General features: G+C 38.2%; 1 protein-coding gene across 2 annotated transcripts in view; it reads left to right on the top strand.

Annotated features, from left to right (window-relative positions):
• ITGA2 (integrin subunit alpha 2) overlaps positions 1–17,324 on the top strand; it is a 100,013-nt gene that overhangs the window by 37,436 nt on the left and 45,253 nt on the right. For both annotated transcript variants that reach the window (XM_032281071.1, XM_032281079.1), the window contains 4 exons: positions 9,907–10,016; positions 12,439–12,530; positions 15,866–15,980; positions 16,142–16,269. In XM_032281071.1, the coding sequence (XP_032136962.1) occupies positions 9,907–10,016; positions 12,439–12,530; positions 15,866–15,980; positions 16,142–16,269 (445 nt within the window). The remainder of the gene's footprint in view (positions 1–9,906; positions 10,017–12,438; positions 12,531–15,865; positions 15,981–16,141; positions 16,270–17,324) is intronic.

Here is a 17,324-nt window from a genome sequence, read left to right as displayed (position 1 = left end):
ATGTGCCTATGAGAGAACTTTAAATTAAAAAATAAGAAAAGATGTTTAATTCCGTAACAGACATCAAAGATTATGTCACATGATACTTTGGAAATAACAACACCTGATATTTATTGAGTACTCTTTCTTTGCCAAACATGTAATACCCATAATGACTCTAGGAGCTTTGCAAAATTATTACCCCATTTACAAATGAGAGGAGTGAGACTCATTAAGTAATTAACCTAAGATTACAGAGCTGATAAGTAACAAAGATAGGGAAAGCTAATGCAAAATGAGATACAACGCTCCAAATGTACATATTTTTATAAGTATCCAAGAAGGAGAGTGACAGGATGTAATTGGCATTTATAAATAATATTTAGATTTTATTTTCACATAAATTGATGAAGTAAGAGAAACTTACAGGATCTTGAATGGAAAATTCTGTTACAGAATTTCTAACGTCATGGGCTTTACCATCATGTGTTTCCTGGGCAACGATGATAGTTATCATCCATCTTTTCAGCCTCTCATAGACAAGAACTTCTCATATTAATATACTCAAGAGCTGGAGCACAAAGGTTTTACCCTGAGCTTCCTCACTACTCCCTGAGTGACTTTAGGAAAGTCATACAACTTCTCTGGAACAGAAAGCATGCCATCCCTACCAAACTGAAATGTTATGCACACCTTGTGTGAGAATAAAAGTGAAGTACTTCAGTGCCGGGTGTGGTGGCTCACGTCTGTAATCCCAGCACTTTGGGAGGCCAAGGCAGGTGGATCACTTGAGGTCAGGAGTTCAAGACCAGCCTGTCCAACATGGTAAAACCCTGTCTCTACCAAAAATCTAAAAAATTAGCTGGGCGTGGTGATGGGCACCTGTAATCCCCGGCTACTCAGGAGGCTGACGCAAGAGAATCGCTTGAACCCGGGAGGTGAAGGTTGCAGTGAGCTGAGATCAAGCCACTACACTCCAGTCTGGGTGACAGAGCAAGACTCCATCTAAAAAAAGAAGAAAAAAAGTAAAATCCTTAAAAAGGAAAGCACTGTGTATAGGTGAGGTGTTCTCATTAGTACTTTATAAAAAGTTAGAGAAAGAAAATCAGATTTTTATAAGTGGGTCCTCCCTACCTCTTCACATCACGTCAACCAATTCTCATCTTCATGGATTGGCTTCCATGCATATTGGATTAGCTTCAGTCTATTTCTTCTTCTTCTTGGCCAACAATGCTATTCCAGTCCCCTTTCAAAAATAATCATGTCTTTGTCTGTTATTATATAGCCTTTCAAATATTAGTCAATTATCATCCTTTCTGTCTCTTTTCAAAGATAAAAGTCTCTTGCCATTAGGTTGTCCTGGAAGTGCCATTTAACATGCCAACTTCATTTATTCACAGAATGTGCTTTTATTTTTATTTTATTTATTTATTTATTTTGAAACAGAGTCTCACTCTGTCACCCAGGCTGAAATATGGTGGCTCAGTCTTGGCTGACTGCAACCTCTGCCTCCCAGGTTCAAGCATTCTCGTGCCTCAGCCTCCCAAGTATCTAGAATTATAAGCATGTGCCACCGTGCCCAGCTAATTTTTGTATTTTTAGTAGAGATGGGGTTTCACCATGTTGGCCAGGCTGGTCTCGAACTCCTGGCCTCAAGTGATCCCACCTCAGCCTCCCAAACTGCTGGGATTACAGGCAAGAGCCACTGCACCTGGCTCTGCTTTTGTTTTTAATTCATAACATATATGTATTCTTTTTTCCTTCCATTCAATTTTATTTTTTACTAATAACTAAGTCCAGTGTTTGAGTCTGTAAAGATTTAACTTTGAAATACTTATTAGTAAAATGATTGTAAATAGTTATTAGGCTATTGCTGTACAATTAAGCCATCACTCAGCACTATTAATACAAGTATCCAGAGTGGTGTGTCTCATATCAATATTGACAACTCCCTGGAGGCAGAGGTTGCAGTGAGCTGAAATCACAGCACTGCACTCCAGCTGGGGTGACAGAGTGAGACTCCATCTCAAAAAAAAAAAAATCTATAGTAGGAAGGACACTTTAAGTATCCCCTGATTTGCTTCTTCATTCCTTCACTCTGGATACAAGTTTGTGTGTGCACCTACAAACATATGAATACATATATACCATTGTTTGTGACTTGCACCTGGGACAGATATGTTGCTCCAAAATGTCTGTGGTGCTTTAATGATCCATAAAAATCCTCCATGCTTCACCAGCAAGTCTTATAATTTTAAGCTTTTCTTTGTGATAATGTGTGAATGTCTGTTTCTGGTATAAAGTTCATTTACAAAGGTGATTGGGACTTATACACACACCTTTCTAGTGTCTGGTTGTCTAAGACATTTCCTTCCCTCTAACTCCATCTTAAGAAGGATCTAGGGAATGCTAAGTGGCACAGGTGGAAACTCCTTATTAATTTGCTATGCCCCATATGATGGGAAAGCAAACAGTGCTTCTCTAGAAGAGTTCTAAGGAAACTTAATGTGGTAAAAAGAACCAGCAATTTTGAACAAAAGGACAGGGGTATACTATGTAGGCTTTGCTTTCACTTAGACCCTTAGAGTTAGTTTCTTTAAATGAAAGCATACATAGTTATACACTTGACCTCACAGAGTGTTTATAAGGATCAAAGGAGATAATGCACATAAAAGTGCTTTATGAGCTGTAAAGCAGTTTACAAATGTTGCTATTCCAGTCTTTATCATTGATGAAATGACCATCTGCCAAAGCACCTAGTTAAAAGGTACTAGCTCATGAGCTTTGATTTGCAAAATGTGATGGTCTTAAAATTGTCCTCCTCTCTCCCTGCAATAGCCAAGAATAGGAAATTGTATCATCACGAGGCTTGAGGGTTAGTATTTTAGCTTTTGATTGCAACTTCAGGGAAACTGCATATTGGATGAGAAGAAGTGATATAATCACTTTTTATTGATTATTTTTCTTCTAGTGCCAAAGCTAATTTCTGGACTTTTTATGAGGCAGAACAGTAAGCTTAAGATGTTTTAACAATAGTGAAGTTGGTGTACTCTTTATCACGAAATGGAAAGACGTTGAGGGCTTAGCCATCCCGCTAATTGAGGAAACAATGCGGAAGCCTAAGAAGTCTGAGGCAGCATAATGAGGCCTAAATACCAAAATTACCTTTCAATATATGCCAAAGAATTTAACTATTACATTTATAATAGCAGTATTTCCAACTAAGACCTAAAAAGCGAAATTACTCTCTTTACCCGTCTTCTTTCTTCCCAGAGATGTGCAGCCTTCACGCGTGAATTCTTTCCATCTCAAACTCATTTTACATTTACCAGCAGAAAGGAGGTACCATTTAGAACTCACCACGCACCTTGTGTTGTCCATGCCTGAAACTAAACAATATAAGAAACAATATTTATATTTATATACTGTAGGCTTTGAAAATTTTTACCTCTACATAGATATCATTAGATACAGTAAGTTTCTAATCCAAAGTAAAATATCCCCTTGGATAGGTGGCTCATCGACCTCAAACTGAAAATATCTCACAGTGAACTCTTGAGCTCCCCCCATCACAAAACCTTGCTCCACCGACAGCACGCCCTTTAATCTGATGGTGGTGACTAGTTTCTTTTAGTTTCTCAGCCACACATCTTTAGGCTCTTTGACTCTTATTCATTCATTCATTCATGCATGCATGCATTCATTCATTCAACAACAAACTCCTCAAGAAGTCCTGTGGCCTCTACCATCACACTACATCTAAAACAAGACCACCTCTTACCACTTTCCCTTCTGCCAGCCCTGGGTGAGCACTCCAACATCTGTTGCCTGGGTGATTGCCGTTGCCTTCTAAGTGCTTTACCTGACTCACCTATGCTCCAATACAACCATTCCCAACAGCATGGCCTTCAAAATTCTTCTAAAATATGTCAGATCACATCACTGCTGTACCCAAAACACTCCAATGGCATTCTCATTTCCCTCAGTCAGAAAGCTGAGGCCTTCTATTAATAATTACATGCAAGTCACTACATAATCTATCATTACCAGTAGGACTACCGTCTCCTTCCACTTCACCCTCATTCATTCTGTTCCAGCCTCAGGGCTTTTGCATTCGCTGTTCCCACAGCCTGGACTATACTTCCTCTGGAGTCTTAAGGTTCATTCTCTAACCTCCTTCCAGTCTTTACTTAAATATTACCTTCTCAGTGAGGCCTTCCCCGACCGTTCCAATAAAGATTATACTGCTCTCCACCTCACACTCTTAACTCCAGCCTGCTAGTTTCTCCCAAAGCACTGATCACTAAAACTGTATGTTTTATTTACTTATGACATTTATTGTCTATTTTCTCTCACTAGAATGTAGGCTCCACAGGCTACAACTTTTTACTGATTTATTCACTAGTATATCCTCAGTACCTGAAGGAGGTTTGGCACATAGTAGGTCTGGTCACCACGTATAGGACTGTATCCTACCCAAGGCCTGAACACACCATTCAAGGAAGGGTGTCCCCTGGAGTTGTGTAGCATTTCAGTCCCGAAAAGCGCAATAAACATTTGTTCTAAAATTGAATAAAAATGCGTTGCCCTACTATTTCAAGTACACCTCTGTCAGCAATCTCTGGTAAAATCTCTAGTATTAAAGAAGCGCTTGGAGAATTTACAGACTCACAGACCAAAGGAAGATATTTATAACAGTCCCTAGATTGTGGGTTTCAAACTGCCCTACCTACACCACCATAAATACCGCTTACTAACTAAACAAAGTATTTTGAATTCCACTGGAGGTAGGCAAATTGGCTCTGTTTTGGAAGCCTACATAATCACTATTTTCCCACAAGATAATTGAACAGTAAGTGTTATTTAAAGTAGTCTTGGAAGAATTCCCAGTTTCACTGGAGGAAAAGAAAAGTTTATATCTTGGGATTTTGTTTTGTTTTGAGAATCAGCACACACGCCTGTTCATGCAACTCTTTTGTCTGGTTGGGATTAAATTAAATCCATTACTTCAAAGAGATTTCACCATACTTCAATAGGTATACTCACCGACATATCCTATTTCCCACTCTGGTAACAGTCTCTTCTGGTGTGTCTCTTCCTGCAAATAAAATTTTATAGAGAAATAGAACAGCCACCCTCATCTTGCTGTCCGATTAATTTCAGAGTGTTACGATTTTCTTGGAATAGCCATTGGTGATATCATAGCCTCTTCTTATCAGGATGAGTTGACAGGAACTAGGATTTCACTGAAGCCTTAGGGTGTAAATGAGGAGGAGAGTCTGCTGGAAATGTTTCCAATAAAGGTGGTAAGCAGAGGCTAGTGACTTCTCTGTAGTCACCACCCTGACCTGTAGCCTACTTACTAATATGGTTCACAATATTTAAGAATTGAGTTATATATGATGAGGAAACCCTTGTTCTTCAAGAGTTACCAAAATGGTCTGGTTTTCCACTGTTTTCTATTGCCTTGTGTTAAGAGTTTAAGATAGCATGAGACTGTCAGAGATGTATTTATTTGTGTCTTTCAGGGAATTTCATGTGCTCTCACATCCTTCTTAAGTGGCACGCAACTGCACAGATGCTTACTTTTTTTCTTCTTTCTGATTAAGCTAGAAGAGCTGCAGTTTCTGTAGAGGTGGAGGTGATGTTCAAACCCCTCCTGAGCTGCAAGGTTACCAAATCCTGAATTCTTAGATAAGGTGGTAGGAGGTGAGGGGAAGAGTGTCCAGCGAGTGCTTAGCTGATGGAAAAAAACCAAACGTCTTCTCAGGGAGAAAACGGCTAGTTGTTGCAGCTTAGCTGCTGAAGGCTCTGATGAACAAAACAGTTAAACTTTAGATCAGACACACTTCTCTTTTGCTTCTCAGCCAGGCTCTCTTGGGCTGTGGCGAGGATGGTTGGAACTGTGTGTAATAGAATCACCCGAATTTGGCATTTGCATTTGGTATTGTCTGAACATACCCTGTTCCCACCTGCCATTGAGGACAATGTAGCCTGAGCCTCACAGCGTGGATGTGTCCTCACAGGACAGCTGTGCCTAGTGTTCAGTCTGCAGCCCCTTCACATGTCACACAGCCACACACCCCTTCAGTAAGTGCGGCCTGACCTCCTGTGCCTGTTTTCTACTCCATGCTAGTTCTAGAACCCACCTCATCTGCTAAAATCATTTTCCCAACCTGGGCCCTGTGCCAGGCCTCCTGCAGCGAAGAGGAAGGACACTAGCCTAAGGATTAAGAACCTGGGCTTCAGAACTTGGTTTTCACTAGCTATGTGAACATAAGCAAGTCACTCATCTCTCTGTGTCTCAGTGATTCCATCTGTAAAATGGAGATAAGATCATCTCTGGTGGCCTGGCGCAGTGGCTCACACCTGCAATCCCAGCACTTTGGAAGGCTGAGGAGGGTGGATCACTTGAGGTCAGGAGTTCCAGACCAGCCTGGCCAACATGATGAAACACGGTCTCTACTTAAAAAATACAAAGCTTAACTGGGTGTGGTGGTACATGCCTATAATCCCAGCTATTCAGGAGGCTGAGGCAAGAGAATCACTTGAACCTGAGAGGTGGAGGTTGCAGTAAGCCAAGATCACACCACTGCACTCCAGTATGGGTGACAAAGCAAGACGCCATCTTGAAAAGAAAAAAAAAAAAAAAGATAATCTCCAGCTTCTTTTGCAGATGAAATTAGATAATCTTTGGAAAGCCTTACACATAGTAGATGTTGGAAAATTTACTATAATTAATAGGAATTAATTAATGAATGCCAAAGGGCAGAGCCACACTTCCTATGATAGTTTCTTGCTATAAGGTGCTATTTTATTCTCTACATTTACATTTTAAGCTTCCGTTTGAGAAAAAAAAAAACACACCAGCTTGATGCATAATAGATATGCAGAGACTGAGTCACAAACAGATGACACAACACCACAACTGTCACAGTATGTACGATGCTTTCCTCTCAACTTGATTGATTTTTTTTTTTTTTTTTACTTTTACTTGGATCAAACAAGCAAAAATACATGCTCCCCAGTAAGAACAGAAATAGGGATTTTCTTTGGGAGGCTGAGGTGGGCAGATCACCTGAGGTCAGGTGTTCGAGACCAGCCTGGCCAACATGGTGAAACCCCCTACTAAAAATACAAAAATTAGCCAGGTGTGGTGGCACGGGCCTGCTGTCTCAGCTACTTGGGAGGCTGAGGCAGGAGAATTGCTTGAACTCAGGAGGTTTCAGTGAGCCAAGATGATGCCACTGCACTCCAGCCTGGGCAACACAGTGAGACTCCATCTAAAAAGAAAAAAACTAAGGATTTTCTACTCAAATTTTCCTTAACCTAGAAATTCCTTTTTAAATAATAACACAGAATCACCCATTCATTTGTTCATTTTTTAAAAACTCATTTGTTCAACAAGTGATTACTCATTGCTGTAGCCACAGAATTTCTAGCCCTCGTGTACCTTTCTTCTCTAGTAGGGGATTTAGTCAGTAGGCAGGCATCTATGAGGCAATATCACTTCTTTTTTAAAGATGGAGTGTCACTCTGTTGCTCAGGCTGGAATGTAGTAGTGCGGTCTCAGCTCACCGCAACATCTGCCCCCCAGTTCAAGCGATTCTCCTGCCTCAGCATCCCAAGTAGCTGGGACTATAGGCAGCCACCACCATGCCTGGCTAATGTTTGTATTTTTAGTAAAGAGGGGGTTTCATCCTATTGGCCAGGCTGATCTTGAACTCCAGACCTTAAGATCCGCCAGCCTCGGCCTCCCGAAATGCTGGGATTACAGGCATGAGCCACAGCGCCTGGCCCTGATTTTTTTTTCTTTTTTAATGGGATTGGGAGATGTCAGAGGCTATGCAGGTACTTAGGAAAAGCACTTTAGCAAGAGTTAAAAGAGTCATGGTACTTCCTAGAGGAAGTGGTGTCAAACAGGAGACTTAACTAATGAGTAGACATTGCCAGGCAAGAAACAGCATGTACAAAGGTTTAGAAGCAACAGAGACTCTGATTTGAAGGAGGAGCAAAGTTCAGTAAGACTGAAAGGTGGTTTCATGAGGACACATAGAAAAAAGGTAGGCTTAGAGAAGAAAGTTGGAGTCAGATTCTTTCCTTTTTACACTTTAAGATCTGTCCAGCATGCAAAAATCAGAGCACATGTTGTGTAGTACCACTATGAAATGCAGACCTGTACAGATGGAGAAAATCAAGGCTCTCAAAGACAATTTTCTCAGTGCAGACTCTATCAGATTCCTAATTCCTTCTGAGCTGTCATGAATTTGAAGGACATCAGATTTGCTCAAGCACGCATTCCAATTCTGTACCGGCTCCCTCCCTACGTTAAAGTGACTATTGGGACTTACTAATATCCAACATTCAGATTTCTATCTTTTTCAAAAGCCTTAACCTAGCTGCCTGGTATTATTGTAAACCTGATTATAGTGATATTTTAATAAGTAAATTATGCTAAATTGTTTGCTCATAAGAAGAAAAAAATCTTTCAACTCTAACATGCATTAAAGCTAACTGAATTAAAATATGCTAGAATAATTTTATAAGATGAACAAGGAGGGAACTTATTACTGAACTATTAACTTTCAAAATAATCTGTATTTTCCTTTTTACATGATTGTTCATGCTATTCTGCCTGCTAAGACTTCAGACTAAAGCCTTTATTCTTCAGTGTCCATTTTAATGTTTTTTGTACCAGAAAACTAGGTCACATATTCCAGGTCATTTGAATTTTTATGTTACTTGTCGCGTATGTCTAGTTTTACTAGATTTGAAGACAGCAGCCTGCTTTAATCCTTTTGTATCTGCTATCCCTCTTAACATAGGGTATATGTTGCTTAACTGATCATTATAAAATATATCTACAGAAGGCTCATGAAAGAATTTTAGTTTCTCAGATATGTTAATCCTTCCCAACCTTGACATGAAAAAAATTGAAGCAAATATGTTTCCATGTTAATTGAATGCTGCTGAGTCACTAACCTGCTGCGGTTTCTAAAGGTAAAACGGATAGTGGTTCTACTGGGCTCTTTCTGTCCAATCGTCTGTGGTTCTAAGTGCCAGATGAGTGCTTCTGCAGGAAAACCCATAGTCTCTAGGTGAAGTTCTGAAGGAAGTGAAACTAACCAAAGGAAAGATGTGAATGCCAGTCTCATCCTGCATTCTAGGTACACGCATGTTGTTATAAAGGGAGCCTGTAACATATTTGTTGTGTATTTTTGCTAAGTATCCCCTTATAAAGACAGTTACCATAAAGCCACTAAGATAAGATATCTGCTCTCTAAATGAGTCAACATATGAAAATGCTTAGGACACAGAAAGCACTTAACAAATGTTAGTTGCTGCCCTTGGTTTTAATTTTGTTTCATTCCTTAGAGCTGTGCTGAACAATACATAGCCATGAGCCACAAGTGGCAACGGAGCACTTGAAATGTTACTTTTCCATATTGAGATGTGTTCCAAGTATAAAACCTACACTGAAGTTCAAAGACTTAGGAAAAAGGAATGTCAAATATCTCATCATTAATTTTTATATTGATTGCATGCTAGTTTAGATATACTGAGTTAAATAAAATATACTTTTAAAATGAACTTCACCTGTTGCTTTCTATGTTCTTTATGTGGCTGGCTACTAGAAAATTGGAAATTACATACGTGGCTCATATTTGTGGCTTGCATTATATTTCTATTGAACAGCATTGCTTTAGAGAGACTTTCTGGGGTGTGTAGCAAAGCAGCAGTATTACAGGCGTTCATCGAGGCTGTTGATCTGTTAAGCAGAAAGGAAGTAGATCAAATAATTACTGAACAAATATAAACTGTTCACATTGAAATTTAAATGTGTTTCTCACTGTTTGTGGTCAGGGTTATCTTTAAGAAACTATACTTAACACTTTATGTCTCATACAAACAAAATTCTGCTTCTAGGTTACTGGTCGGTTCACCCTGGAGTGGCTTTCCTGAGAACCGCATGGGAGATGTATATAAATGTCCTGTTGACCTATCCACTGTCACATGTGAAAAACTAAATTTGCAAAGTAAGTTTAAACTAGCAAGTGATTTGTCTTAGATTCGACTGAAAAATAACATACAAACAATCATCATTCTGTCTGAAAGAAACATAGACAGCTTGTTTTGCCCTTATGTCTTTTGTAATATGCGGCACAATTGTATCCAAATTTCCAGAACAGTTTGGAGACTTGACTTAACAAGATGCATGGAAAATGTGCTGTCTCCTGGACCATTCACCTCCAGACCATGGACTGGTTTCCATCAACATTTAGAATAATTTTGATGATTACTAGCAGAAGTCTGAGGCTGTCCATATTTCTTTCTCTCTTCCTTGCAAAATAAACCATTAAGTTTGGAGATGCCAAAAAATGCTCCGTGTTTTTCTCCTTATGTCTAAATGATTGCATTCTAACAAAACAAATCCACAGTTGGAATTATTTGCTGTTTTAATTATCCACATCTCAGATGCCTCCTATTAATGCCCCCCAAAAAAAATTGCTAAAGCTTCAAGGGTAGACAGCTAAATGAGTGACATTTACATGTAATATGCTGATACAAGTAAAAAGTTGTTCAATTTGATCGTCATCACATCAGCAGCAGCAGCGTCCTAGATAACCAGCCCCGAGGAATCACTGAGTTCTTCTGAAGGGTTGATGCATGAATTAGAAAAGAGTGTTGTGAAAATTAAGGGAAAGAAGAGTTTCAAAAATAGTGATTAAGACTTGGAAACAAGGGCAGTAGTATTTCTTACATATCTCTGTATACCTGATATCTAGAATAATTTATGGCATATAATAGGGCTCAATAAACATATTTTCAGTGAAGTAGAAGGAATATCAGCAGTGTCCAATGCTACAGAAGTTGAAGGGGTGAGGACTGAGTAAATGTCTTCTGCTTTTTTAAGTAGGTTGTGGGTGATCTAGACCAATGACCTCCAAACATTTTGAACACTCAGTATGTGTTTTATTTATATATATATATATATATATATATATATATATATATTTTAAATAATGCAAATATATTCATTTGGAGTGAGTGTTCAAAGTTTTATTACATAGTCCAAAAATTTTAGTATATCACCCCTAACATATCGTATCACCCTTAACTTCTGAACACTCATTCATAATGTATATATCTTTATTTTTAAAGCTATATATGTGTACTGACCTAGTATCTTTCCAATAATACCTTCACATAAAAATAAGTTTTAAAGAATAGCAACATGCCCATAGAAGTTCTATTATTTTCTTTCTGCACTCGAACAGATCTATTTTGTGTCACTTACTCACCTAGGGGATAAATCCACTGGTGTTATGGGGAGAAAATAGGTAACAAAGAATTTAGGAGTGTGTCAGTAGTCCATATACAAAGAGTGGAAGATGACCTCCATTTCTAGAAGTTCAGCAGTGAAGGGAAGCTGGGAAAAACAATTCTATGGGATAGCAGAGTTGGAAGACTTTTCTAGTAAACAGGAGATAATACTCTTTGTAGGGAACATCGAGGCAGGAATAAAAAGGGATAATTTGTCCAAGACAGAGTTAACTGATTGGAATTCATGTAATTTGTATCTGAGAAATCGAGTCTTAAAAAGAGTGCTTCCTTATCTAAGAAGGAAAGAGACGAAAGTTAGGAGTTCTAAGAATGATCTTTACACCATGATTAGAGAAGCTGAGATTAGCCTGAGAGTGTGATTCGTCTTCTCTGCAGTAGTCGTTATTCACTAAGTGACGGGATCTGAGTTGAGGCTGGAGGCTTGTGAAGAAGGGTGAACTTTACAGCAGTCACCCTGGGAAATAAGGGAAGGAATCCAATTAAGGATAAATGACAGAGGCAATGACGGCTTGGCAGAGATAAGAAACAAGAGTGAACAATGGTATTACGTTCAATAACTCAGGAATGGATACAGAGGTGGATGCCCTAGGTCAGTGGAAGACAGGAAGTGGAGGGATTTATTTATTGTACTATATGGCTAGTCTGATTTCCTTTTAACATTCACTCACTATTGCTTTGAGTCAGATTCTATCATAGGGCATCCTTGATAACACTTCCAGGATATTTTTACTAACTCCGAAAATTTAAAGAAAGCACTAGATAGAGCTACTATGACTTTGAAAAGAGAGGAAAAAAAATGATGTCCTCAAATGTGTTTTGGCCAGAATATTGTAGAAAAAAAGTAAATTTAAATGTCTATAAGGCATACCCTCTCCAGAGCCCGCTCCTTACTGTCTTATGCTCTGCAGCCTCACACATTAATGTGAGTTACCAGATCACTGAAGGCATCTATCTCATTTCCCAACACTTCATTATATAACTCAAGTACCTACACTGATGACACTAATTGAATGCTACATGCAAACATGGGTGTGCCTGGGTGTTTTTTTTTTTTAATCTTAAAGTAAACGATGATGATTTAATCACTTTTAAAAATTGTTTTCCCTTTGAAAGCTTCAACAAGCATTCCGAATGTTACTGAGATAAAAACCAACATGAGCCTCGGCCTGACCCTCACAAGGAACATGGGAACTGGAGGGTTTCTCGTGAGTGTTTGCTTCACAAACCATTATTCCTCTCAAGGAAGTGGGTAGTCAGTGTCTTCTCACCATCCCTCCCAATCTGGGGCTTTAGATGCTTAGAAATGGCTTTTTGATCAACTATGCTATTTATTTGACTACCAAATTTGAATATTCAAAATAATGTTGACGTGTAGACTTTTTAGGATATTCAGCAAAACCACTGCCACTGAATGTTTTAAAGAAAAGGGAACAGAAAGTACACTGATTCTTTGCCCTTGGAAAGTGTGCTGAGTATTTGTTGATAACAGCAGAATCCCACATCTCATTTCTACTTCCTGTAGGATCATTCAAGATAGGTATTGCTAATGAAGAAAGCAGATTTCAAAGCTGAAAAGTATTTCTGGTTTTTAATCATTTCCTGAAATTGATGCCTAATCTGGTGTTATGTGAGGCATGGAGCAGTCTCATTTTATATCATGTCAGTGCTCACTTTCATTTAGTTACGAAAAGAGTGAAAAGACATCACAAATCAGTGAAATAGAATGCCTCATTTAGCAAGTCCTTTGGGAACAATTAATTAATTAATATTTACATATTCAAATACACTGTGAAATGAATTGGAAGTTAATATAAAAAACTGGAAAAAATGGAAATTTTCTGAAGGATGGAAAACTTTCAAGTGAATTGAAAGTTAATATAGAAGACTAGAAAAAAATGGAAATTTCCTGAAGGACGGAAAAATTTCTGAGCTTAGAGCTAATAGAAGAAATAATATAGAAAATTGTCAAAAGGATTTGACTATATAAAAAAGGGAAAAACATCACACACCAAAAAAAAGTTTAAAGGCAAATAAAAACACAGTCTTATTTGCAATTTCCACTGGCTCACATAGGTATGTACTAATTGTATAACCCTGTTAAAATTGTCTTAGAGAGGCTGGGCATGGTGGCTCAATGCCTGCAATCCCAGCACTTTGGGAGGCTGAGGAGAGTGGATCACCTGTGATCAGGAGTTCAAGACTAGCCCAGCCAACATGGTTGAAACCCCGTCTCTACTGAAAATACAAAAATCAGCCGGGTGTGGTGGCATGCACCTGTAATCCCAGCTACTCTGGAGACTGAAGCAGGAGAATCGCTGGAACCCCGGAGGCAGAGGTTGCAGTGAGCTGAGATTGTACCACTGCCCCAGCCTGGGCGACAGAGTGAGACTCCATCTCAAATAAATAAACAAAACAAACAAAATTGTCTTAGGGAGCCTAATTCAACTTTACATTAGTTTTACCTAAACTGTTGTCATGCTTCCTTAAAATCCTATGTTTTATAACTGTATTATTCTAAAAATGTAATCAATTTTGAACAATGTCATTCCATTTTTACTAATGGATATTATTATTCTGATGACTGTGCTACCAGTAAGTGAATTAGATATTGCTTGTGATATGTGTTAAAAATAGTGCAAAAATGAATATTGCAATGGATCTTTATGGTTTATGATATTCCAAAGTCTTTGCAATAAGGTTGCTTTAATCTTTTTGCTTGTTTGATTTTAAGCTTGCATACATTTAAAAAGAGAACATATTGATATTTAGAGATTACAGAATGTGCCTCAAAATGTTTAATCTGTAACTCTAGATAAAGTAAAAAATAAAAATTAAAAAGCAAGAGAATTTGAGAGATTAATTAACAGTCCAGGTAGCAAGCAGGGAGGCAGAAAGAGAGAGAGAGGAAGGAAAAAAAAAGATAAAACCTGAAGTTTCCTTTACATACTTAAAAGGTCAAAATCATAAGATACTCTTAAGAATTATGTGGAAAAGACTGACAATCATCACATTTTCTTGGAAAGTTCTTAAGTTCTGGGCTTAAAGTAGGAATGTAGTTCTGGCACTAACAACTGGCATATTTTAATTTCAACTTCTTAATGCTGTTTTCCATTGCTTTTAAAACAAAAATATTTTTGAACACTTCATGAGTCCTTTTTCAAAGTGATCAAAAAGCTTAGGAATGGGGATATAAAAACCAATAATTGATATCTGTTATTTGGTAAACTAACCAAAGATATTAATAATGACTTTCTTCTAATTAATTGGCAAAATAAATCAGCTTTATAGGGAGAAAACTATGCCTTGTTCATTGAGCATGAAATATGGCCAAAACTGCTTCTCCTTTGACAGTTAAACTGGGTCAAATAAGTTTCCTTTTATTTTTCCAATTACTCTTGCAAGCCCACACTCTTCTGTTCAGTTTTAATAACTGATCTACAGCTTTACATAACGTTAAAATCTGTAGGCATTTTTAAAAATCTTAATTAGATTTCTCTTTTGCACTTGTCTCCTTTTTTATCTCTCAGTGTTTAAAGTTATTTAATGTTTCCCGTCTCATTTAATCATGATTTAATCAGGAATTCCTGGCATTCAAGGACTCTTGAAAATGAGAGAATTGAGATTGCATTAATGGAGGTAGGAAGGATTGGAGCAGGTACAGTGTGAGCAGGAAGACAAGTGCCAGCCAGCGTTAGTGACTGCAGTTAATGAGGAAGTGGGCAAAGTCAAAACCTGGTAGTGAGTGAACCTCATTTGTGTTTGCTTAGCGTATGGAATGATTTTGAACTGAATCTTTACACAAAATTTACCTTCTCGGCTCTCTTTTATAAATCTGGCAACACAGCCTATTTCACACCAGTGGGCAGGCAGAAACCACAGTGGTCTGTTCATAGGCATAGGCTCTTCATTCACCATGATGTCTATGCCTGACCCCAAGCCCTCTTCAAGGATTACTGCCATTAGGTTCACGGTTTCTTCTGAGCAGTGTGAATAGAAGGCAGCACAGGAAACTGATGTTCAGCAAGAGCAATGATATTGATAGTAGCGAACAGTTGCTATATAGCCTTTGCTATTTACCTGGCATTGTTTTAAGAGTTTTATATCTATAGATCCATTTCATCTTTATAACAATCTTAAAAGATAGGATGTGTGGTTATCCTCATTTTACAGATGAAGTAGCTGAGGTCCAGGTACACTGAGAGACAAAAATGAACTTGACTTGCCCACATTCTCCTCCTTGGTGTTCTCTGGAAGGAAAGCCCCCGTTTTCTCTAGTTTAATGGGTGACTTCATAGCTCCTTCCTTCACTGACATCTGTTCCCAACGGTCCCAGCACTCCCCCTCCCAGAAGGCTTGGGCATCTGCCACCTTCTCAATCACTTCTGCTTGCCCCAAAGGCATTACTGAGTCATTGGTTTCGAGTTCACAATTATTAGTATCTTGGAAAAGAATAGAGATGATTTCTGAGCTCAGTAATGGAGAGGTAGAAGGTTAACATTTTTCATGTGTTTCCATTAATTGTTTTCTCATTTCTTTGAAGACATGTGGTCCTCTGTGGGCACAGCAGTGTGGGAATCAGTATTACACAACAGGTGTGTGCTCTGATATCAGTCCTGATTTTCAGCTCTCGGCCAGCTTTTCACCTGCAGTTCAGAGTAAGTTATTAAAGTGCAGATGGGGTGAGCAAGGCCTTACGGTTAAAAGAGTGGGGGAAGGTTATCAACTAGTGGCATGCAAACCCTCCGTAAGTCTTGTTTTTTATGGCTGTGAAATGTGACTTACTTACGGAAATCTTCTTTTCTCTTTTCCTGTGTAGCCTGCCCTTCCCTCATAGACGTTGTGGTTGTGTGTGATGAATCAAATAGCATTTATCCTTGGGATGCAGTAAAGAATTTTTTGGAAAAATTTGTACAAGGCCTCGATATAGGCCCCGCAAAGACACAGGTATGGACATCAGAAATGCATAAACTAATTTGTGGCTTTTTTTCTGAAAAACAATATTGTTAGATATGAAGTCTTAATTTTTATATTTGCCAAATCCCCATTTTAAATGCATTTAATGGCAAGTTTTAAAGTCAATTGAAACTTGTACTACATTGGGTTATGCTACCTACGGCTTTGCCCAATGCTGGTCTTTTGACCTTACAGTTCTATTTCTGACATAAGCATTAAGGGTATGGGATCGAACATTTTAATCTTCCTGGAATTGCCTATCTTTCCCCTCTAACACATGAGTTAAATTTTAAAATTCAATATGTATTTTTATGTCCATTTGGACTAAAAATTCACTTCTTTTGTTTATTCTTTACTGGTAAAACAATTATTGAATTTTGAAATTTGTATAAATAAGTCACTAAGCATAGTTCTAACATTTATGATAATATTTTATAGTTATCATATTCTAGTCTAGCTTGCCCTTTTGCCTATGGAAAAGTTCTTTTCAATAGTTTTATATAACTCTCTATATTTTAAGAAGTCTTTACTTTGCTTTAATATCTTCTTTAGGTAAGCAACTAAAACTCAGTAGTATTATTTTAAAGTTCAATTTCCGGTTTGGGGTTGTTGTTTTTTCTGATTTAATCTGCCATCTGATTGGCCTTGTGGTTGTAGCAGTACACTGAACCAGTGCCACCAGGGACCAGTTCACTGCTACCAGTGTGTGTTTGTGGATTGCATCTGATACTCCAATGTCCAACATCTAACACACATCTAATACAAATTGTTGACATTTTTTCCCTAAATGCTTTCCAGCTATCTTTATGGAAATTTGCTTCTCTGCTTTCCTGTTCAGTAGTATAACATGTTGTTATATGTTTTCACCCATTGAAATTGCTCTTCAGTACCAAGAGTATCTCAATACCCACAGAAGCTTTGGAAGTTCCCCTGTGGGCATTTTCCAGGACATGCTGCTAAATAAAACTACATATAGCACTGGTTTCCGGAAAGCACCACTCTTAAAGCCCCTCATAAGTTTTCATATGTATCTGCTTATTTCTTCC

Source organism: Sapajus apella, unplaced genomic scaffold (genome assembly GCF_009761245.1).
Source record: "Sapajus apella isolate SASKATOON/1434 unplaced genomic scaffold, GSC_monkey_1.0 scaffold1, whole genome shotgun sequence".
Classification (NCBI taxonomy): Eukaryota; Metazoa; Chordata; class Mammalia; order Primates; family Cebidae; genus Sapajus; species Sapajus apella.
The sequence above is the reverse complement of the archived record's forward strand: the minus strand, read 5'-3'. Positions and strand labels throughout refer to the sequence as shown.